The following is a 23,804-nucleotide window of genomic DNA, read 5'->3' as shown; positions in this document are numbered from 1 at the left end:
AATAATATGCTAGGAATTATTAGAAAAGGGACGCTAAACAAGGCTAAGAATGTCATAATGCCTCTGTATCGCTCCATGGTGTGACCTCACCTTGAGTATTGCATTCATTTCTGGTCTCCTTATCTCAAAAAAGATATAGCGGAACTAGAAAAGGTTGAAAGAAGAACGACCAAGATGATAAAGGGGATAGAATTCCTCTCATTTGAGGAAAGACTAAAGAGGTCAGGGCTCTTCAGCTTGAAAAAGAGACGGCTGAGGGGAAATATGATTGAAGTCTACAAAAGCCTGAGTGGTATAGAACAGGTACAAGTGGATTGATTTTTTACTCCATCAAGAAATTACAAAAACTAGGGGACACTCAATGTAGTTACAGGGAAATACTTTTAAAACCAATAGGAGGAAATATTTTTTCACTCAGAGAATAATTAAGTTCTGGAATGTGTTGCAGAGGATGTGGTAAGAATAGTTAACGTAGCTGGTTTTGGACATGTTCCTGGAGGAAAAGTCCATAATCTGCTATTGAGAAACACCTGGGAGAAGCCACTGCATGGAATGTTGCTATTATTTGGGGTTTTACCGGGTAGTTGTGACCTGGATTGGCCACAGTGGAAACAGGATACTGAGCTAGATGGACCACTGGAAAAGTGCAAAGTAATGCATTTAGGCAGAAAGAAGAAGGAACACGAGTATAGAATGTCAGGTGCAACTCTGGGTAAGAGTGAACAAGAAAAGAACCTGGGTGTACTGATAGATAAGACCCTGAAACTGTCGGCACAATGCACGGCAGCAGCAAAGAAAGCAAATAGAATGTTAGGCATGATAAGGAAAGGAATCACGAGTAGATCGGAGAGAGTTATAATGCCGCTTTATAGAGCGATGGTCAGACCACACTTGGAATACTGTGTCCAACATTGGTCTCCCAACCTAAAGAAGGATATAAAACTGCTGGAGAGGGTGCAGAGACGAGCAACAAAGCTAGTAAAAGGTATGGAGAACTTGGAATACGAGGAACGACTTAAGAGACTGGGATTGTTCTCCCTTGAGAAAAGGAGACTGCGAGAGAATATGATCGAGACCTTCAAAATACTGAAAGGAATCGACAAAATAGAGCAGGAAAGAAAATTATTTACAATGTCCAATGTGACACGGACAAGCGGACACGGACTGAAGATGAGGGGGGACAAGTCCAGGACAAAAGAAGTTCTGCTTCATGCAACGAGTGGTGGACCCCTGGAATGCTCTCCCAGAGGAGGTTATTGCGCAATCCATCCTTCTAGGATTTAAAAGCAAACTAGATGCACATCTCCTTACGAGAGGCATAGAGGGATATGGGTGACTAAAATTACGCCAGGTGTACACCTGGCTGGGCCTCCGCGTGTGCGGATCGCTGGACTTGATGGACCGAAGGTCTGATCCGGAGATGGCAGTTCTTATGTTCACTCTGTGAGGCTATTCTTTTGTTCTTATAAGGGCTGGAACAGGGAGCAGTGGCTCTGCTCTTCATCGCTGCAGTGTGAGCTCCCTATTCCAGCCCTTCTCCTTCTCTGGTCTGCAGTGCTGTCAGGAGAGGAGCCACATTTTGAAAATGAAAGAGCCTCTGCTGTATATCCTGTTATAATACAGGCGTGGAATTCTTAGAAACACCATAGCCCTAGGCAGTGATGCTCTAAACGTATAATGAAACCCATCTAAAATCATGTACTAAAACTTGTATTAGGACTTTCCTGGACTGGTCATTTAGAGGCAGAGAGAAGAGCTCACCCCACTGTGTATCTGTGGGGAAAATGCTTTAGTACTTCTGGCGTTCAGTACCAGTTAATTGCCTGTGTGATGTGAATTATTACGTGAATAAGGAGTTGTCGAATCTGCAGTTCTTCTCATCCACTTATAATCTGAAGGCTGCTGTCTCTTGCAATGCATTATTAACAGCTGCGGCAAAAAAACATGCATTCTGGATGAAATTTGCAAGCACAACTTTCCGCATTTGGACAAGGGAATTACAGAGCAGCAACTTGTAGCAGTTAATAAGATGTAACAACTAAACTGACACAATGTTACTACTTCTTGTCTACAAAAATCATGTAACCACGGCAAAGGAAGAATTCTTAGGCTCACAAGATGATGAGGAGACAACACAGCAAAAGGGGAGAAACAATGGTGGAAACAATTATAAAAGATACAATTATGGAACATGTAGACAAACCTGATTTAATGGGACAGAGTCATCGTGGGACTTCTTTGAAGGCGTGAACAATAAACATGTGGATAAAGGTGAGCCAGTTGATGTAGTTAACCTAGATTTTCAGAAAGCTTTTGACAAAGTTCCTCATGAGAAGCTCTTGAGAAAATTAAAAAGTAGTAGGATAGGTGGCAAAGTTCAGCTGTGCTGAGCCTCTACAACAGGGATCTCAAAGTCCCTCCTTGAGGGCCGCAATCCAGTCGGGTTTTCAGGATTTCCCCAATGAATATGCATTGAAAGCAGTGCATGCACATAGATCTCATGCAGATTCATTGGGGAAATCCTGAAAACTCGACTGGATTCCGGCCCTCAAGGAGGGACTTTGAGATCCCTTTGAGATCTACAACCTCTCTGTTTATTGGATAAACACCAGGAAAACATAGTGTATCACCCCTGCCAAGGCTTCTCTTGGGTCCTCTCTGCATTGACAACTCCTAAATGACATTCAACAAGGATGGATTCAGTCCAGAGGAAGGCTACTAAAATGGTGTGTGGTCTTCAAGGTGTATGGGGACAGTTTTAAAGATCTCAATCTGTATATTTTGGAGGAAAGGCGGGAGAGGGGAGATATGATAGAGACGTTTAAATACCTACGTAATGTAAATGTGCATGAGTCAAGTCTCTTTAATTTGAAAGGAAGCAGTGGAATGAGAGGGCATAGGATGAAGTTAAGAGGTGACAGGCTCCGGAGTAATCTGAGGAAATACTTTTTTACGAAAAGGGTGGTAGAGGTGTGGAACAGTCTCCTTGAAGAGGTGGTGGAAACAGAGACTGTGTCTGAATTCAAAAGGGCCTGGGATAGGCAAGTGGGATCTCTCGGAGAGAGAAAGAGATAATGGTTACTGTGGATGGGCAGCTCTATGACCTCACAATGCAGGTGTAAAGAGCCTTAGCCTATAGGAAAAGGAGATGCAAATGTTGAGAGCCTTAGCCAATAGGGAGAGGAGGAGACAGTGGATGCTGCGGATGGCCCATTTGGCCTTTGTCTGCCATCATGTTCTTATGATTCTGTAACTTGTGCCATTGTCGATGACCGCCGATCACGTGTCAGTCATGTGGTGGCCTCGAGTACAGAATCATGCCTCTGGCAAAGGAAGGCGACAGAAATGTAGGTCAGGGTTTTCCAGGCCAACCTTTGATGTGACTTGGGCCATTTCCAGCATTAGGCGGCCTAAAGCGCCTTCGGAGGTGCGATTCCGGTGCCAATTTTTGGGCGTCAGTAGATGCCTTGAAATAGAGAATGACACAGGGACAAATTTGTCCCCATCCCTGCAGGAACTCAGTTTCCCTGCTCCATCACCGTGAGTTTTGTCACTGTCCTGCCCCTTTCCTGTAAGCTCTGTCTTAACCGCAGAAGCCTCAAACACTTATGATTTTAAAGTGTTTTCGGCTTGTGCAGATGAGGACGGAGCTGGCAGGGACAGGAAAAGAACTCATGGGGATGGGGAAAAATTTATCTCCGTGTCATTCTCTACATTGAAACTCAGCTTAAAACATTTAAAGTTATGTGGTTTGTTTTTTTTTACGGAGCTGGGTGCCTATAGAATTGGTGCTGGTTTTGGAATCCAGGCCAAAATGAACAATTTGATTCCACCAGAAAAGGTCCCCAGCAAGAGCAATACCTCTGGCATGAAAACACCAATAAATGCTGATTTTTTTTTAAAAAAAATTTTTTTGTACTCTTGAACATCTAATTAGCTGGAAATAAACACCTAAATTTATAATTCATAGACTCCTAAGAATAGAAGCTCTAATTATAGGTTATTAATTATAAAAGGCTACAGATGTTATGTGGGTTGAATTGATGAACGGTTAATGTTGGATAAGCTCTGCTGAAATTACTATGACAATTAGGTCTGTGCAGAGATAGAACAGCATGAAAAATAATTTTTAACCCAATAGCAACAGCGATTCTCTAAACATCACCGTTATCAGCGACTGCCGATCACATGTCAGTCACGCAATGGCTCCATTTAGAGAATCACACCTCCGGTAAAGGTAGACCAGGGTTTTCAAGGCCTCTATTTCTAGGGCCTACCGTTGATGTGAATCTTGCCTCTGGAGACGCCTAACGGCACCGTCTTTTTTAAGTACCAGTAGACACCTTGTAATTGCTCTTAAGTCAGCTTTTAAAGAGTGTTTTGGACTTAACTTGGGCACCAGCAGGGCGCCTACCATCCCTTATGTTAAGGTACCTTATATAGAACATAAGAACTGTCATCTCCTGCTTTTAAATCATAGAACGGTGGATTCCGCAATAACCTCCTTTGGGAGAGCATTCCAGGTGTCCACCACTCGCTGCGTGAAGCAGAATTTCCTGATATTCGTCCTGGACTTGTCCCCCCTCAGCTTCAGTTCAGCCCTTTAAGCTAACGCCACTGTAGTCGTGGCTAATGCTGGATAGAGAACAAATTAAAGCACCTCTGTAGCCATGATTCACATGAAAGTCAGGGGTCGGAAATGTAGGTCAGGCTTTTCAAAGCCTCCATAACAACAATCGGCTTGTATGCCACAGGACCATGAAGCTCTATGCGGGTTACAAAAGGATGAAATGTACAATTGAATGAACAAAATTAATTACCCAAATACTTGGCGAACAGATATGACCTAAAAATGGGGGGCTCATCCTACATTCGGGTCATCATCCGACCCCCCCCTCCCAGACTTGATGCAGGCCTCTGTCTCAGCCAATACTAACAATTTTTTTTACCCACCTCCACCTCTTGTCGCATCCCTGGTGGTCCAGCGGTGTATGGGCAGGCGCAAACTTTCCGCACTCCTGCCCTGTGCTTCGCCCCTCCTTCTCGCCCTCCGATCTCAGAGCCAGCGATGCACCGGCACTTAGGAGCCAGCTTCTCAAGATCCTGCCTGGCCCTGCGCCGCTCGCTGATTGGCTGCCACCAGTTCTCGTGGGACTCGTTCATTACAACGCTTTTCTGTGCAAAAACATCAGCGTAGAAGTAGCGCCTAAGTTCAGCCCCATAAATAGAATTTCCCCCTCAGTCCGGAGCATCATAGTGCCTATCGGTGGACAACCTCTAGAAAATTGCTTCCCATCTGAATAGAGCCTCAGCAGATTTTCAGAGGCAATGCAGAACATCTGCGTTGGGCCTAGTCAGCAGGAGCCAAAGGGTTAAAGCCACTCATACACTGTTACCTCTCACTGAAGATCGACCTGTTGTGTTTGACTCGGTCTCAGTCTTTCTTGTGTGTTCTCTGCAATCACTCCTTGCTTCAAACTAGATTGCAGGAAGACGTTTCTTTCTTATAGTGACTTATTGGTTTGAACATAAGAACATAAAAATTGCTGCTGTTGGGTCAGACCAGTGGTCCATCGTGACCAGTAGTCCGCTCACGCAGTGGCCCTTAGGTCAAAGACCAGCGCCCTAACTGAGTCTGGCCCTACCTGCGTATGTTCCGGTTCAGCAGGAACTTGTCTAACTTTGTCTTGAATCCCTGGAGAGTGTTCTCCGGAAGAGCGTTCCAGTTTTCTACCATTCTCTGGGTGAAGAAGAACTTCCTTACGTTCTTGTGTAAAAATGGAAAACCAGTTCTTATAGCCAGGAAACAATTTTTTTTTAAAAATGGACTTTTGTTGAGCTTGATTAAGGTATGGATAATAAATTGTATTTCAGATCCTCTTGGTTTCAATTTGTTTTCAAACCGAAACACCAAACAAAATGGTTTGCTTTCCTCTGATTTAAAATATTGGGCCAAGCCACAGTTACACCTCCTCCTTCTCTGTTTATGAAGCTTCCCGGAGCAGGAGCAATTCCCAGTCACTCCAGTCTCGCTGGTGCATTGATTAATTGCAGGGAGCAGGTGACAGCCTGGCTCTTCTCCCAAGCCTTTAATGGCTGTTGCAGACATCAGGACTAGCTCACTGCAGAGTCGCTTCAATCTAGCCCCCCACTTTCTCTTTACTCCAGCACCTCAGTCTTCTTGCCTGTCCGTCTGTCCCTTCTGCTGCCTTAGGTATTTCATTTATGACAGTGTATCACATTTCTTTTCTATGCTCTTTGACTAGGTTCAGCAATGACAGTCGTCTTAGGCCAGCTTCACTGTTGGACTTGTATTGACGTTTGTTCATTATATTGTAGTTAGGCTGTTGCTACACTGTCACTTGCCTATGTCAAGCTACATCTGTTGTACCCTGTCTTGAGTTGAACCTCTTCCAAAAGCTGAATAAAAAAATGAAAAAACAGTGATGTGCGGCACAATGTCATTCCGGAAAACGTTCATTCACATTAACATCCATGGCCCATAAGAACATAATATAGTCAAACCTCAGTTTGTGAGTAACACAGTTTGCGAGTATTTTGCAAGACTTTAACTCGCAAAATGAGCGTTGACTCGATAAACAAGCGTGTCCCTCCCCAAACCTTGCTGCCTCCTCCCCACCCTGGGAACCGGATTCTCTCCCCCCATGGCCCACCCCCAAACCCTTATCTCCAGTGGACACCGGCCAACAGCACTCACCAACCCACACCACTTGCCCATGCTGCATCCAGCTCTGCCGGAAACAAGAATTGTAATCAAAAGTGGGTGGAGCTTGGCTGAGGGAATGCTGCGATACTGGCGGGAGCCAGTTCGTCTGACCGCTGAAAGCAAACCATGGAGGGGAGAAACAAAAAGGGGGCATGGGGAAAGCGAAGAGAGAAAGATGGTGGATGGGGAATAAGATACGGGAAAGATGGTCTGTGGTTATCGAAAGTACAAATGCTGGATCTAGTTTTGAAGCGGGGAGGGGAGAAGTGGAAGAAATGACGAAACAGGGAGTGGGAGAAGTGTTGAACCACAAGAAGACAGAGAGAAGAAGGGATATGGGGGGGGGGGGGGGGGGGAGGAGAGATGTATTAAGTCACTGAAGTTGAGTGCAACATAGGCCTGTTTTTCGGATGTGGAATGAATCATCCAAGTTTCCATTACTTCTTATGGGGAAACTTGCTTTGATATATGAGCGCTTTGGGATTACGAGTATGCTTCCGGAACGAATTATGCTCACAAACCAAGGTTCTACTGTATATTATAATACTGTACAGTACAGGAAGTCTCTGAGTGATGAATGTCCGCCTTACAACGGAATAGTACTTATGAACACAGTTGCCCTTGTCCTCTTAGCATGTAGGTCCAGCATCTCCGTTTCTCTCCTCCCCACGGCCTTCCCAAAGTGTCGGCAGAGCAGTTGTAAACAAGAAGCCCAAGGCCAGCTTTCCCTTCCAGTGTAGTCCGGAAATAAAGATGATGCTGCGGCAGTGGAGGAGAGGAAAAGCCACGTCCAGAGGCACGGGGGAGCGGTGGAGAAGATGGTCACACTACATGTTCACACAATGTCCAAATCACATAACATCCACTTTCAGAGAACGTAACATGGACGTTATGTGGCGCATACCTGTAAATAGAAAATGTCCTTCAGCATTTTGTACAATGAACCCTTTCCCATAGAGCTCTAGGACAGCCTTTTTCATGACTAGACTTGTCCATTTGACTTTATCCAGCCTGTACTATTAGCACTGACCAGATAACGTTTAGCCAAGCCTTGTTTCATTTTTGTGAGACCAGTTTGCCTGGCAAATATTTACCTATTCAGCAGGGCAAGAGAGGGAGAATATTGACATTAATGTGTTGCAGTCTATTTATTCCATTTTCTATATCGTTCTCCCATAGAAGCTCAGAATTGTTTCTATGAATTTATTCAGGTACTCAAACATTTTTCCCTGTCTGTCCTGGGGCAATGGGGGGATTAAGTGACTTGCCCAGGGTCCCAAGGAGCAGCGTGGCTTTGAACTCACAACCTCAGGAGGTGTTGAGGCTGTAGCTTTAATCACGGGCTACGCCCTCCCCCTATAATTTCTATAGCACTGCCAGATATACACAGCACTGTACATTAACACATTCAAGAGATAGACAAACAGGATAAGTTGGGGCTTCGGGAGTTTCTCGGGCACAGTTACTATAAAGTGAATGTGGGTTATGAGTTAAACACAACCTCGAAAAGGTGGGCTTTTAATCTGGATTTGAATACTGTCGGGGTTGGAGCTTGACGGGGCAGAGAGAAGGAATGTAGTCTGGAGTTGGCAGTAGAAGAGAAGGATACAGATAAGAGAGTTCCTGGGGAGGAGTATGGGGGTGGGGGGGGGAGAAGAAGGATCCAGGGGAGCTGCAAAGTGAATACACTTGTAAGTGAGTAGGAGGAGTTTGGGAGCCAATGAAGTGACTTGAGGAGAGGGCTGATGGTGACTGGCGGAATATAAGTCGTGCTATCTGTCTGTGAATGTATAGACTGAACGTAGAGTGAATAGAAGGATGGAGACATGCAGTAAGCGAGATTTGCAAAGGGAGCTCCTTGAGCTTTACTGATTCATAGTGTATTAAAATTCAAATAAGTAACTAGTTTATAGCAAGACATTTGAGCCTTCATGATTACATACTTTTAATAATGCATAAAAGCCTGCTGTAAAATCCAATCAGCATATTGATCTGGATGGCTTATTTAATTTTCAAGAAAATATGAAACTTTTCTTTATTTCTGCTTACTCATTACATCTGACCCACAGGAATAAATAATTAATTGCATTGGTCTTTGGATAAAGTGCTTGAAAGTTATCAGTACTACAGGGCTCTCAGTTTGCTGTGATTCATATTTCTACCACCCTTTTCCTCCGCAGCCTCTCTCCATGCTTACATGGCTGGCCTTCCCCTTCCTTGACAGGTGCCTCCCCCTCCCCTTATACCTTTAGTTGGCGTCTTTGAGTGACATGGCTGGTAGAGGTAAAAAAGAATGATCTGAGCAAAGGAAAAGGATGCCTGTAATTGGCTTAAGAACATAAGCAATGCCTCCGCTGGGTCAGACCTGAGGTCCATCGTGCCCAGCAGTCCGCTCACACGGCGGTCCAACAGATCCAGGACCTGTGCAGTAATCCTCTATCTATACCCCTCTATCCCCTTTTCCAAAAGGAAATTGTCCAATCCTTTCTTGAACTCCAGTACCGTACTCTGCCCTCTTACGCCCTTTGGAAGCGCATTCCAGGTGTCCACCACACGTTGGGTAAAGAAAAACTTCCTAGCATTTGGTTTGAATCTGTCCCCTTTCAACTTTTCCAAGTGTCTTCTTGTTCTTTTATTTTTCGAAAGTTTGAAGAATCTGTCCTTCTCTACTCTCTCTATGCCCTTCATGATCTTATAAGTCACTATCATATCCCCTCTAAGTCTCCTCTTCTTCAGGGAAAAAGAGTCCCTGTTTCTCCAATCTCTCAGCGTATGAAAGGTTTTCCATCCCTTTTATCAGACGTGTCGCTCTCCTCTGAACCCTCTCGAGTAACGCCATATCCTTCTTAAGGTACGGCGACCAATATTGGACGCAGTACTCCAGATGCGGACGCACCATCGCCCGATACAATGGCAGGATAATGTCTTTCGTTCTGGTTGTAATACCCTTCTTGATTATGCCTAGCATTCTGTTTGCCTTCTTAGTGGCCGCTGCGCACTGTGCCATCGGCTTCATTGTCATGTCCACCATTACGCCCAAGTCCCTTTCTTGGGTACTCTCATTTAATAACATCCCTCCCATCGTATAGTTGTACCTTGGGTTTCTGCTTCCCACATGTAATACTTTACATTTCTCAACGTTGAACTTCATCTGCCATCTCGTTGCCCATTCCCCTAGTTTGTTCAAGTCCCTTTGCAATTCTTTGCAGTCCTCTTTAGTTCGAGCTCCACTAAATAGTTTGGTGTCGTCCACAAATTTTATTATCTCACTCTTCGTCCCTGTTTCTAGATCATTTATGAATATATTAAATAGCAGCGGCCCGAGCACCGAGCCCTGCGGGACACCTCTTGTGACCCTTGTCAAAGGCTTTTTGGAAATCTAGATATGTGATGTCTATGGGGGTCTCCTCTGTCCATCCGTTTGTTAATTTCTTTGAAGAAGTGCAATAAGTTTGTTAGGCACGATCTCCCCTTGCAGAAACCATGTTGGCTGGTTATCAGAAGTTCGTTTCTTTCAAGATGTTCATCAATGTTTTCTTTTATCAGTGCTTCCGCCATTTTCCCTGGAACAAAGGTCAGACTCACCGGTTTGTAGTTTCCTGGGTCACCTCTTGATCCCTTTTTAAAGATGGGCGTAACGTTGGCTATCTTCCACTTCTCCGGGATCACGCCTGTTTTCAGGGATAGATTGTAAATTTGCTGCAGTAGTTCCTCTATTTCCTCTTTTAGTTCCTTCAGAACCCTTGGATGGATTCCATCCGGACCTGGGGATTTGTCAGTTTTTAATTTTTCTATCTGCCTCTTTTTATATGAATGGGAACAAGCCCCAGATTATTGAGTTTCCACCCATTCAGGTTTCTTCTAAAGAGAAAGACAGTTCTTGTCTCTTACTCATATTAACATCAATGGCTTGAACCCATCCTCCCTATCTTAATTCTAACATTAGACTTAATCTTTCTTTCTTCAATTGCTTTTCAATCTTCAATTAATTTATACTAAAACGTACCTAACTAGGTTACTATTTACTTTATAATAAACTCGATTATTTTAAATACTTAATTCTTAAAAAACTTTATAATTCATTAATACTTGGAACTATTTAAACCTCACAGTTCATTTCAGGAACTCAGAACCGACAGAAAGTGCACTAGTGCAAAAAAGTGTACTAGTGCTTTAAAGTGCTGTATCAAAAGTGCATATGTGCTTTAAATTTTTTTTATTTCCATTCAAACTTTTGGAACTCTTAGAACTTAAAGTACTTACCTTATGCTCTTTAAGAACCAGGACGTTGCTTGCTACTCTCAGTATTTTACTGATAGAAAGGAAGACATTAAAAAAACACTGCCTTCTTTTGGGTCACTCCCCCCTCCCCCCCACAAAATTTCTGGTAGTCTGAGGACCCCCTAATCTTCCAAACCCAACCGCTGACTCCAAATAACCCCTCCTCCCCATAATAGTGTGGTAAATGCCTGGAAAGCCCTCCTGAGGGAAGTGGTGGAGAGGAAAACGGTGATAGAATTCAAAAAAGCGTGGGATAAACATAGAGGATCTCTAATTAGAAAACGAAGGATGTAAATTAAAGAACTAAGGCCGGTACTGGACAGACTTGCATGGTCTGTGTCCCGTATGTGGTGATTTGGTGTAGGATGGGCTAGGGAGGGTGGGAACTCCACTAACTTGGATGGTGAGGATGTTACTGGACAGACTTTACAGTAGATATCCTGCAAACAGGATGGTTGGATAGGCTGGAGAGATCTTGGATGGCAACTTCAGCATTTGGAACCTAAGACAATACCAGGTGGACTTTACAGTCTACGACCCAGAAATATCAAAGAAGAGTCAAGTTAATTTAATCATATATTTTTAATGGGTATAATTAATGGGCAGACTGGATGGACCATTCAGGTCTTTATCTGCCGTCATTTACTGTGTTACTATGTAATCTAGTGAACCCACCTCCCCCATTCCTAGGGATGATTCATGGTACTCTAGTGCAGTGGTTCCCAACCCTGTCCTGGAGGACCACCAGCCAGTCAAGTTTTCGAGATAGCCCTAATTAATATGCATGAGAAAGATAGAAACATAGAAATTGACGGCAGAAAAGGGCCACAGCCCATCGAGTCTGCCCATACCAATGACCTACTTCCTGACTTTTACTCCCCTATAGATCCCAAGTGAATATCCCATTTTCTCTTAAAATCTGATACGCTGTTGGCCTCAATCACCTGCTGGGGCAGCTCGTTCCAATGATCGACCACCCTTTCGGTGAAGAAGTACTTCCTAGTATCATATAATGGAGGTGACAGGCATGCAAACCTTTCCCTGCATATTCATTAGGACTATCCTGAAAACCTGACTGGCTGGTGGTCCTCCAGGACGGGGTTCGGAACCACTGCTCTAGTGGACTTGTACCCCTCCTCTTCAGCCCCTAAACCTCCCTGTGTACCTTTAACAAGAGGCAGAAGGGATGCCCATTTGCTCCTCCCCCACAGTTCCCTGGGATGGGCCAGTCTGCCAAATAAGGGAATTTTTCCCTTTTTTGATAGCCTCCACCCAATTTTCTCCTGTGCTCTCACAGCGAACGTGTCTGGTTTTATCTGTGAGTGAGCACAGCAGGAGCAGCTAACTGCAGAGTTCGCCCTGCTGCCTTTTCCTGAACAGCAAATCAATGGTGTCAGAATCATTGAGATAATTCCCCAGTGCCGATCAATGAGCCCTGATTAATCTTGCTGTGGCTCTTGGGTATATTTGCCGCATCATAATTAGAATTATTAATTAAAAATAGGAAATCGATTGATGCAAATTAAGCATTCTTTAAAATGAAGCGTTTTATGTCTTTGACATTGTCAGGGCCCTGGTGTCTCTGTCAGGCCTGGTGTGACTGGCTTGAATTTTCAGCTTTGTAAACTTGTATGCATCTGTGTATGTGTGCAATTAGTGGTTTTTGATTTGACCCACAGGGTGAAATGTAGGTGGAACATTCCTCCACTGACTGTCCCCAGAGGCATCGCCTTCTAATTTTGTCAGCACTGGGGATTGGGGGCAATTCTATCTGGCCACGGTAAGCGTTTAAAAAAACAGCTAATTGCCACTGGCTTTGAATATCAGTTAGGAAGATGATTTTGGAGACTGTTGCAGAAATAACTTTGGAAAGACAGTCACCCTATCTTCAGGGCTCTGTGTGAAGACTTGTAGAAGTGGACTCAAGTCGGTTTTCAGCATTGAATTGAACTGTGATCTTTCACCGCTTATCTAGTGAGCTGCAGTCTATGGGTTGGTATACAATCATATCTTCAGCATGAACTATTTAAAATTCATTATCCTTTATCTTCATACCCTTGACGCTTATCAGAGCTCAGAATAGTTCTCAGAAGAAGTTGTGGCTGATGGTGGACACCCCTGCCTTGTTCCCTTTGTAGAGAAAAGGGAGGAGTATGTGGCCTCAACACCCTGAGGTTGTGGGTTCAAAGCCCACACTGCTCCAGTGACCCTGAGTAAGTCACTTAATCCTACACTGCCCCAGGTACATTAGATGGATTGTGAGTGCACCGGGTCAGATAGGGAAAATGCTTGAACTACCTGAATGTAAAGTGCTTTGAATGTGGTCTATAAGTCCCAAACCCTTTCCCTTTCTTCTCAAATTCATTCAAACACAACTTTGGCTTTGACCATTCTCACAAAAAAAAAAAAAAATGATCTCTATTCTATATGATCAGATGCCCTTTTTCACATTGAAACTATTGATGAGGAGGGGATATTTGCTTTTTCTTTTTGTTGTTGCAATTGATGCCAGTATTTCCAAATATTAGTTAGGGTACCACGGTCAAATAAAACCAATCTGGCTTTTTTGAACTAAGATAAGACTGTCAATCAAGACTTTTGCTAATAGTGTCATATCAAAATTAAGTAGGGAGATCAGTCTATATCAGTGGTCTCAAACTCAAACCCTTTGCAGGGCCACATTTTGGATTTTTAGGTCCTTGGAGGGCCTCAGAAAAAATAGTTAATGTCTTATTAAAGAAATGACAATTTTGCATGAGGTAAAACACTTTATAGTTTATAAATCTTTCATTTTGGCTAAGTCTTAATAATAATATTGTAATTTATAGCTAAAGAGACATAGGATCAAAAAACTGTTTTATTTTACTTTTGTGATTATGATAAACATGCCAAGGGCCTCAAAATAGTTATGTGGCTCCCGGGCCGCAACTTTGAGACCACTGGTCTATATGAACCAGGCAGCTTTGGGACTTTCTCTTCTTTAGGTAAAAATGATATTTTTGTTTTGGGTTTGCAAATAATGCCCTTTGGACAATCTTCACATACATTTTCCCCAGGGATGTCATTTTAGGGTTCTGCTGTCAGGGGCCTGGTATCTTAGAACCCGGGCCTGTCCAACATTGTGGATAACTTCCCCTGCGGAGGTAGAGACAATATTGCACTGGCTGATCCACTGTCTCCTTGGGAAGGGATAAGGCCAGCATAAAATCCTTCATCACCTCCTCTCTTACAAGATCCCAGTTGATATAGCATTTGAGAGTTATCTTGATAGACTCTACTGAAGTCTTTTGCAAAGTTATTGCTCTGAGCTGCTTTGGGTCACTGTTTTGAGCTGATGACCAAGTCTTTGACTAATGAGGGGGTGCTGGCTTTTCCCTTCATATTGCAACCTGTGCTGTTCTCTAACAACTGCAGTGTGTTTTTTTTTTTAACCTAATCTTTATCTTTCCTCATCAACAACAACTTTGAGATGTACTGCAAGATCAACAGTGTGTCTATGTGGTTCACAATGTCAAAAAGTCAAGTCATAGGTAAGAGCCAAAAGGCACTAACATACAATCAATCAAAAATACTCGTACAAACAACAATAACAAAAAGAGACATTTTCTTGCTTCCTCATATTCATATATGAGAATTTAGGGTTATTTTTCGCATCTGTTCATGCCCATATAAAATGTCTTGTCTTATTAACTTGGGCCAACACTCAACATTTCATCTGAGCATTACACTGCAAAACTCTCCCCAGCCAGTATGTTTTTGGTCTTCCTGTTCACTTTAAGGCAGGCTCACCACTGGGCCTTATGGAGTTTGGGGGCCAGTCTCTAGTCTCTCCACCAGGAGGCGTCTTTTCCTTCAACTCAGCCAAGATGTTTTGTGTCATCTTGCTGGGTAGTTTATGCTCAAACAATTTTTTTTGCAACTGGGTAAAAATTTCTTTCACCATGCTACCAGCTTGGCTGAGTAGTCCTAAAAGATAAGAATGATTTTGTTTCCTAAGTGTTTGCTTGAATTATAGCAGCTGTATGTGTGAAGTTTAAAACTCTAGCTATAACAATGTTCGGGCACCTTGGCCCTTTTGATTATTAAATAGGATCACTTCTCACTAATCTCGCTGGGCTCCATCTTCTTCTGCTATAGACTGTAAGAGGCTCAACAAATTATTCCACCATGCCCAATTCAGGTTCTTATTTCAAACTTCAAATAAATACATCTTGTGGTCTATTAGTCCTAATTTTGTACATAAAGAAATATTCTATGTTTTTGTAATTAATTAAGGGCTTCTTTTATTAACCATGGTAGAGCTGCTTATCCCAGGACAAGCAGGCAGCATATTCTCACATGTGGGTGACGTCATCTACGGAGCCCCAGCGCGGACAGCTTTTCAAGCAAACTTGATTGAAGTTTCAAGTTTGCTACACTGCACCACGCATGTGCATGCCTTCTTGCCCACTAGAGGGCGCATCCCCACCTCGTGGTCCTCAGTTCAGTTTTTTCCGCGGAGCCAGAAGCCCTGTGGAAATTGTGCTCGTATTTTTTGGCCTTCTGACACCACGTCTGGGTCTTTTCGCTCGGTCGCTGTGCTTTCTTATTGTTTTCTTTCTTAGTCGGTCGTTAGCTGGCCAGTGAGGTAAATTCTCCAACATAGGGTTACCAGACGTCCGGGAAAATCCAGACATGTCCTCATTTTAGAGGACTGTCTGGGTTCCCGGATGGACTTTCCAAAACCTGGCAGTTTGTCCTCTGAGCTCCAGATGCATCTGGAGGGCCTCTGAGCATGCGTGGATGCATACATGGATGCATGCTCGAGGCCCTCTAGCCGTGGCCAGAGCTCATCAGGGAAGAAGACGAGGCTTTGAGGGGGTGGAATGAGGCGGGACTTGAGGCAGACCTGGGCGTGGCTGGAGGCAGAACAAGGCGGGATGGGGGTGGAACAGGGCAGGGCTATGTGTCCAGGTTTGTGAGGTTTCAAATATGGTAATCGTACTTCAACAGTCATTCACTTCCTACGAGCAACGGAGCATTTTCCTCACCGGCCCACAGTTAGAAGCTCTACCGTGGATTAGTAAAACCAGCTTAAATTTCCTTTACTTTTACTCTATATATATTAAGAGTCGAAATCAAGGTTGGACATTGGAAAAATAGAGGAGTTGGAATGGAAGGTTAAGGTTTGGTGTAACCCCCCAGCCCTACTCACAGGCTCCACGGTCATGGGACTCTGCTCAAACGCTGTTACTCCTGTCCAGATAAGGCCATCACAGATGAGGCTTGCTTCATTTTTTTCCTAAATTTCATCTATCTATGACTTCAACACACTGCTCTCGAGTGTTTTTCCACTGTAAAGGAATAAATCAGGATTCCTCAAAGATGAACATCTTAGATTCTGCAGCCCTCCCTTTTCACTTTGGCTTTTTCCACAGCTTTCAGAGCACATTTCTAATTTTTGCGTACATTGGAAGCAGTGCAGTCTATCTCATGGATGTTCTGAAAGTGTTTGCTCAGGGTGGGGGGTTAGGAAATCTGTCCAAACAAAAGCTCAACAGGCAGGGATCCTCCAGAACAGGTCTGGGAACCTTTGGCGTATTATTTGCAAAATAGATTTGCTTATTAGGATTTATTTCTGTAACTTATTCATACGACAAACTCAGCTTTGTGCTGAGAGGTATATGCCGGCTTTGTTCTCCTTTCCTGTCCAGGCCTTCACAAGGAACACTGTATATGAGCAGAGCTGTGGTGCCTTCTGAATTCCAGATGTATTCATCTGACCAAGAAATCCCTTCAAGCCTCCGGCTTCAGTCAGCGTGAGGGATGGGCTCATTAGGACTTTGGCAGCTCTTTTGAGGCATTAGGCCCAAAGCCTGTAAAAAGTTCTACCTTTGCTTAGAATATAAAAAAGATGTTCTCAGTTCCTAATCATATATGTTTGACTTACTTTCTGTTATGTACCAAATAGATCCTACCAGCATTGCCACGACAAAGTAACTTAAGAGTATTCTGGAGTAACGGGGGGGGGGGGGGGGGGGAGGGCTTGGAACCCTTTGGAAGGAGCTGATGGCAATTCCGTGCTTACTCTGTTTTTACCAAATTGGTGTCTTTTTTCATATCTCTCAGATGGGTTTGGTAGGGAAGCTTGTACTGTAATGACCACATTGAACTGAAATCAGATTTGTATAAAACTGTGTTACAAAGCCAAATATGCCAAATTTAAATGTATTGCTGGTACTAATTGGGATGACCTCCAAGGCAGAATTAATGCCTAGGCAAATTCTCCTGCTGGATCCAGCCCCAGTACAGTGAGAGGGAAGGGGGGCCACATCATCCCCCCTCACTGCACTGGATCTTCGGTGGGAAGCCCCGCCCCCTCCAGCCTCGGAGCTCTCCTGCCCTCCTCTTCAGCCCTTTAAAGGGCGACCGAGCAGGTGGGCCTCTCCCACTGGCGGACCATGCCAAAGGGTCCTTTCTTCGGCCCTTTGGATCTTCACTGTGAATGCTACTTCCGCAGTATCCTCAACACCAGCTAACCAGGGTGGGAAAGACTCAGTCCAGCAATTGAACTGGCTTACGTGTCAGTTTTTATATTGTCTCAATCCCTTTAGATTAACTTAAGTTTCCCGGCGAAACTCCATGTGATACCAATCCTTCCCCCTATTGTGAACCCAAAGTCATCTGTCTCTTTGGGCTAGCAGAAGGATTAAGGGGCTGGAACAAAGGTAGGCAAATATGTTCCCACTTAGGTTTTCAAGATAAAGTCATAAGTAATATCTACCTTTGAAATTGTTCCCTGTATCTTTTGAGTTAATTAGCTAAAGTACCAGCACTCTATAATTTGGAATTTCAGCTCATGTAATTTTACTAAATGTTGTTTTGAAAGAACTGGCGCGTATATGCATAGTTCTTGTGTTCTCCTTTTGAACCTGATGGGCAAAGATTTGTAAACTGTGCACGTTTCCTATAGATTTTTTGTTAAGTTACATCCATCAGAACTGATTCTGGGCTGCTGTCTTTAAAATGTTCTCCAGAGTCACGATATGCTGTTTATCTGAGGAAGAAGACTCTGCCACCTCGGGGGGAACTGCTGGAATAATCCCTGTGTATTATTTATTTTTTTAAAGGCTGCTAATTTGTAATTTCATCAGGTCTGAGTATGTCAGCAAAAACTTCTTAATGACTTTGCTCCTGGTAGTCTGTGAACAACCTTCACCATTCCCCCCAGGATCGTTCCTGTGTGTATCAGAAGGAAATACAGTGTGTGAGGGCTCCTTTTCTTAGCTTATTCCTTCAAGTCAATTGCAATGAATTCAGCTTTTGTTATGCTTTTGAAGAGGTAATTATAGAAAGGAAATTTTGCAAATAGAGACCTTTTTATGCTCCTATAAGGGCTAGGGTTGGAAATGCAAAAGGTGGGTTCGGTGCAGTGCCTAGAATGATGCCTCTTTCCAGGTTAACCAACAGGGCTTCTTCCTTATCTCATAACCCCCGCAGTTCTCTTGCTCTAATATTTGACCTATGTAATCCCACTCCACCTCCATTTCTTTGGACCCTGTTCTTCCTGAGGGCCGAGGTTATTCACCCCTGATTCAGCTCATCCACTGAATCCCCTGCATGCCAGTGGTTCCACTTCAGCCTTTTCAGCCTCTAATTCTGGAGCTTTATTTCCTGTTCTATTTGCATTAGTTTACACAGCTTTCCAGATCTACTTTTTCCCTATATCCTTATAAGTGTTTCATGTTTTATTTACACAATGACCAGTTGTGTAGGAGTGGGGGGGTGGTACCCATCTTCCTCTCCACACCTCCCCCCTCTCCTTTCTGACACCCCCCCTGTTGCGCATGTGCACCCCTTCCCTCCCCTTGTATCTCTTTCATTTTCCCAGCGCAAGCAGTATCCTGAGCTTGCTGCCCGCGTTGGAGGCAGCTCTCTTTGATGTCACTTCCGGGCCCCGGTCCTAGGAAGTGACATCAGAGGGAGAAAGTTCATGATGCTGCTCACTCTGGGGAAATTAAAGGGATATGGGGGAAGGGAAAGGGCAGCGCACACGGTAAAGGGGGTGTCGGGAAGGAGTGGGGGGGGGGCAGAGAAGAGGATAGGGGAGTGCTACCTCCCCGGATTCCACGCACCCTCACCACACCACTGCTGAGGGTCCAGCCCCCTCCACGTGGAAGATGCTTCTCCCCCTTTTTAATGGTAGATTCCTTCTCTGCTCATCCCAGTCTCATTGGCATCCTCCACTCAGCCTTATACTCCTTTCTAGAGTGAAAGCTTTTCTGCCTCAGGGGCAGGTGGAGTTGACTTCAAGAGGTCATTCGAGATCCCCTCTGCAAGGTTGGCAGAAATCCTAAGCCAGGGATGTCCAACCTTTTGGCTTCCCTGGGCCGCATTGGCCAATAAAAATGTTTCAGGGGCCGCGCAAACACTGCAGCAAGACAGAGGAGGGAGCCGGCAAGACGGTAAACACCCAGGGGCAGCGGAGGAAAACACTGCATCGCCCTCGACCGGGGCCGCAGGTTGGACACCCCTGCCCTAAGCCAAGCTTTTACAATTGCTGATCTCATGGGCAGCCGCAACTCGCATGGAGACAGACCCATTGGGCAGATACATTAGCAGATGAAACCACTCATTTGAACTGTAGTATTTGTATTTGATTTGGTTGGATTATAATATTTTGTTTTATCTTTAAACTGAATTTTATTATGTCCTTTACTGAAGCTGGAATCAGCTGAGAACCAGAAGGAATGGTAAATAAATGAACTGATATTAAACAAAGCAAGTCTTTGTTACACAGCGTATGATTTTGAGCGCATGAATCCAGTCGAGTTGGGGGCATTTGCTCTTGGTAAGCCCAGGCAAGAGCCTTTACCTCCCTGTGCCTCAGCTCTAATCCCAGCTCTGTCTCTGGCGCGGTGCAATCAAAATTGGGTAAACTAAACTAAGTGAGAAGATCTTTGATTCTGTGCTCTTGAGGATAGGATCTGTTGTTTTCTAATTTTATTTTTATAAAAATGTTCAAAAACAATAGGAACAAAACATGTTAAATCTAGAACTTCAATACAGTAGAACACTTTACTAGAAAGAAATGCAATCAATATATACGGTCGAGCCACACTATTATGACCACCTGCTAATATCCAGAATAACCATCTCTGGCAGCCAGACGCTGCGGGAGTGACTCAATAAGATGCTGGATGGTTGTTAGAGGTATCTGGAGCCTTGCAGACTGCAGTGCATCCGACAGTTGCTGATGGGTGCATGGTAGTGAATCCAGTCACCGAACATGTCGATCGAGGTGGTTCCAAATCTGCTCAATTGGGTTAAGGTCTAGGGAATTCAGAAACCAGAGAAGCAGCTGCAAGTCTTGGTCATGCTCTGCTTGCCACTCGCAAACAATTCTGGTGGTATAACATGTCACATTGTCCTGTTGAAAGATCCCATTGGCCATAGGAAAGACTGTCAACTTGATCGGCAAGGATAAGGAGCTACCCATATCAGTTGAGAGTGCCTGCCAGAGATATCAAGGGACCCGGACCATACCAAGAAAGCATTCCCTGACCATAATGCTGACGCCACCAACTTGTGTATGACCAACAGTAGTTGCTGGGTATTTCTTCTCAATGGTTTCATGCCTGACACACCAACGTCCATTCATTTGATGAAGCTCAAAATGTGACTCATTGGAGAAGGCAACCCTCTGCCAGTCAGTGCAAGTCCAATGTCGATAGTCCTGTGCAAATTGCAACCAATTTTTGCCATGAACCCTCATGAACATGGGTGCAATCAGAGCCGTCTGCTCTGGAGCCTTATTTGCAATAGGATTCACTGCACAGTTATTTTGGGGACACATCTGGAAACCCCCTGGTTCATTTGGACAGTGAGTTGCTCCATGGTAATGTGCCAGTCGGCTAGCACCAACCTGCGCAGCCGACATTCACCTCTTGCATCAATGGCTCGTGCTGCCCTACAATTACCCCGTCAGGTCATCGAAAAGATTCCATTCATCCACTTATGGTACACTTTAACTACAGCAGCTCATGATCAGTTCACAAACTCCGCCGTTTCTGAAATGCTGCCACCCTTGGTCCAGTAGCCAATGATCATGCCTTTGTCAATATCTGATCAATCACGCCCTTTTCCCCATGAGAGCCATGGTTGCTATATTGACAACTTGCTGACATCCCTTCTTATATAGCTACAAAGTCTGCATGCGACATGTGCATTCGTTCATTGGCTGTGCGCCTTGACATCAGAGGTAGATGGTGGTCATAATAATGTGGCTCGACCATGGGGAGCTTGCTATTGTGTCTGGGATCAAAAACATAGTTGAGTAAATGTAAGAGCTTTAATATCTACCTAAGGAAACCTTCACCAGAGGAAAAAGAATTAGTAACTGAGAAAATCCTAGTGACAGGTTGAGCTACGATTTATTTAACAATTTATATACTATATAAAACTATGCGGTTTACACATTGGGTACATACATATTCTCCTGGTCACTCTATAGTCGGCAAACATATAATACAAACAAAAGACAAAGGTAAATTTCCCATCCCCCAGGGAAAAATAATGCAATATCAAAAACAAATGTTATCAAATCATAAAATCAATACAGTCATCATCAAATCATCATTTCTACAAATTAGATGCAGAAGAGCATTTGAGGCAGGAATATTCTTAACACTAAGGGCTCCTTTTATGAAGTCGTGTTAGCGGTTTAACGCATGTAATAGCACGCGCTAAACTGCCGGCCGCGCTAGACGCTAATGCCAGTTCTAGCCGCGTAGCATGGGTTTAGCGTGCGCTAAAACTGCTAACGCGGCTTCGTAAAAGGCCTAGGAAAGCATTGAAAAAAAAGCTGCGTTTTTAACATTTTCTTAAAATTGATCTTTCCCGCACCAAATCGCAGAATGCCAGGCAGGGCGTTCCAAAGTTTCACACCAGCCACAGACATCATTGATGCTCCAATCCTGACCTGCACAATAGACATCCAGCCCTCTAGGCTCAATTTCATTGCATTTTCAGATCTTAAATTTCTCTGACCTCATTTCGTGCTATATAACCCCGTGAGGGTAACCAGCAACTGTAACTTATTTGCATACCCGAAGATTTTAGGCTGTAAATTTAGGCCTTTCTTAGACAGGATGCTCACATTTCAAGCAAGGAAACAACAGTCCTGGTTGGGTAACTACATTAGCGGAGCCATAATGTCTTACGGCGCCTTCCGAAAAGAAATTAAGACAGTACTGTTTGATAAATTTAGCTCTTAATTCGAGGTTTTATTCTTAACATAATAATTTTACTGTATTAACAGAAATATTTTTATTGTCTTTTTAGTTAATATGCTGTATTTTTACCATTAATATGTTGTATTTCTCTGATTGTCCAGTTTTTCTCTTTTGTGTAAACCGCCTAGAATTCTTTTGATTGAGGCGGTAGAGAAAAATAAATAAATAATGTTATGTTATGTAAATTTCAAACATGTCTTTTAGTACCCTTGGAGAGACATGTTACAGTATCTGATGAATAATTGCAAGAATCTTAAAATGCACTCTTTGCTACATAGACCTTTGAAGAAGAAAGGCTGAGAAGCATCTAGAAACACATAATTGATTCCTTGTTATGAAATGAAGCACTTACAAGGAAAATGTAAGAAAAAGATGCTACCGAGAGTGAAAAAGCCATGGGACCTACAGGTTTTTGACCTTGTATTGTGCTGGAGGCAGTAGCAGTAATGAAAGGTTGCTGTTATTATTTGCAGGTTGTGACAGAGAGCACTGGGGTCCGCATTGTAGCAATCGCTGCCAGTGTCAGAACGGAGCCCTCTGCAACCCTATAACCGGAGCTTGTGTTTGTGCGGATGGATATAAGGGGTGGCGCTGTGAGGAGTTGTGTAACCCTGGAACATACGGGAAGGGATGTCAACAGAGATGCCAGTGCCAAAACGGAGCTACCTGTGACCCAACAACGGGAGAGTGTCACTGTGCCCCAGGATACACCGGGGTTTTGTAAGTCTCTTCAATATTTTCCTGGTACTGGACTAATTTTCTTTAAACTATCATCATCCGTATCTACTGGCCTCTTTAAAAGTGTACCCTGGCTGAGTGCTTCTAGTTTTACCAGGAGTCTAAAGGTGGGTGGCAACAGAGGTGGAAAATATCAGGCAGCGGCCACAAAGGGCAGCAGCGAGAAAGCTTTGCTCCTGCCCCCATCGACCTGGGGGAGAGCTATCAAGACAGTGCTGGGGGGTGTTGAAGGTTGGGGTGGGGCCTACAAGGAGGTGGAGGGAAGGAAGGAGGATATTTCCAAAGCTGGGAGGGGGGGTCTCTTCTAAGGAAAAATAGCTAAGCGTGTGGGTTTAGGACAGCTCCTCCTCCCTGTACTGCCCCGACCTGCCCACTTCCTCCGGAACCAGGCAGAGGCAGTATTCAGTGGCATTGCCTGGTTTAGTGCTGCTTAATGTCAAGGGTTAGGCAGTCAGGAACCTCTGCTTTAATTGCTTTGAATATCAGGGGATAGGGGATTCTTGGCCAAAAGACACCACCAAGAGCACCTCTCCTAAATGTGGCTAAAGTTTCACTACATTGACTCTTGATTATATTGAGAGAGTGCAGTTTTCAAACAGACAATTTGCATGTGTAGGTTGCAATTTACCCATGTAACTTTGAAGCTTTGAAACATGGGAAAGACCGTTTACGAAATTGTGAGGTGATAGTATGCAAAGAAGCACTCGGTGAGAGGAGAACTGATAAAAACAGGCAGACCATATTTAGGCGTTGCAATGTAATATGCAAAATACATGCATAGAGTA

At 44.0% G+C, this 23,804-nt stretch overlaps 1 protein-coding gene across 7 annotated transcripts in view; it reads left to right on the top strand.

The window, feature by feature from the left end:
* MEGF11 (multiple EGF like domains 11) overlaps positions 1-23,804 on the top strand; it is a 322,743-nt gene that overhangs the window by 186,418 nt on the left and 112,521 nt on the right. For all 7 annotated transcript variants that reach the window (XM_033920814.1, XM_033920813.1, XM_033920817.1 and 4 more), the window contains one exon: positions 22,755-23,001. In XM_033920814.1, the coding sequence (XP_033776705.1) occupies positions 22,755-23,001 (247 nt within the window). The remainder of the gene's footprint in view (positions 1-22,754; positions 23,002-23,804) is intronic.

Source organism: Geotrypetes seraphini, chromosome 14, assembly GCF_902459505.1.
Source record: "Geotrypetes seraphini chromosome 14, aGeoSer1.1, whole genome shotgun sequence".
In the NCBI taxonomy this organism is placed as follows: domain Eukaryota; kingdom Metazoa; phylum Chordata; class Amphibia; order Gymnophiona; family Dermophiidae; genus Geotrypetes; species Geotrypetes seraphini.
The sequence above is the reverse complement of the archived record's forward strand: the minus strand, read 5'-3'. Positions and strand labels throughout refer to the sequence as shown.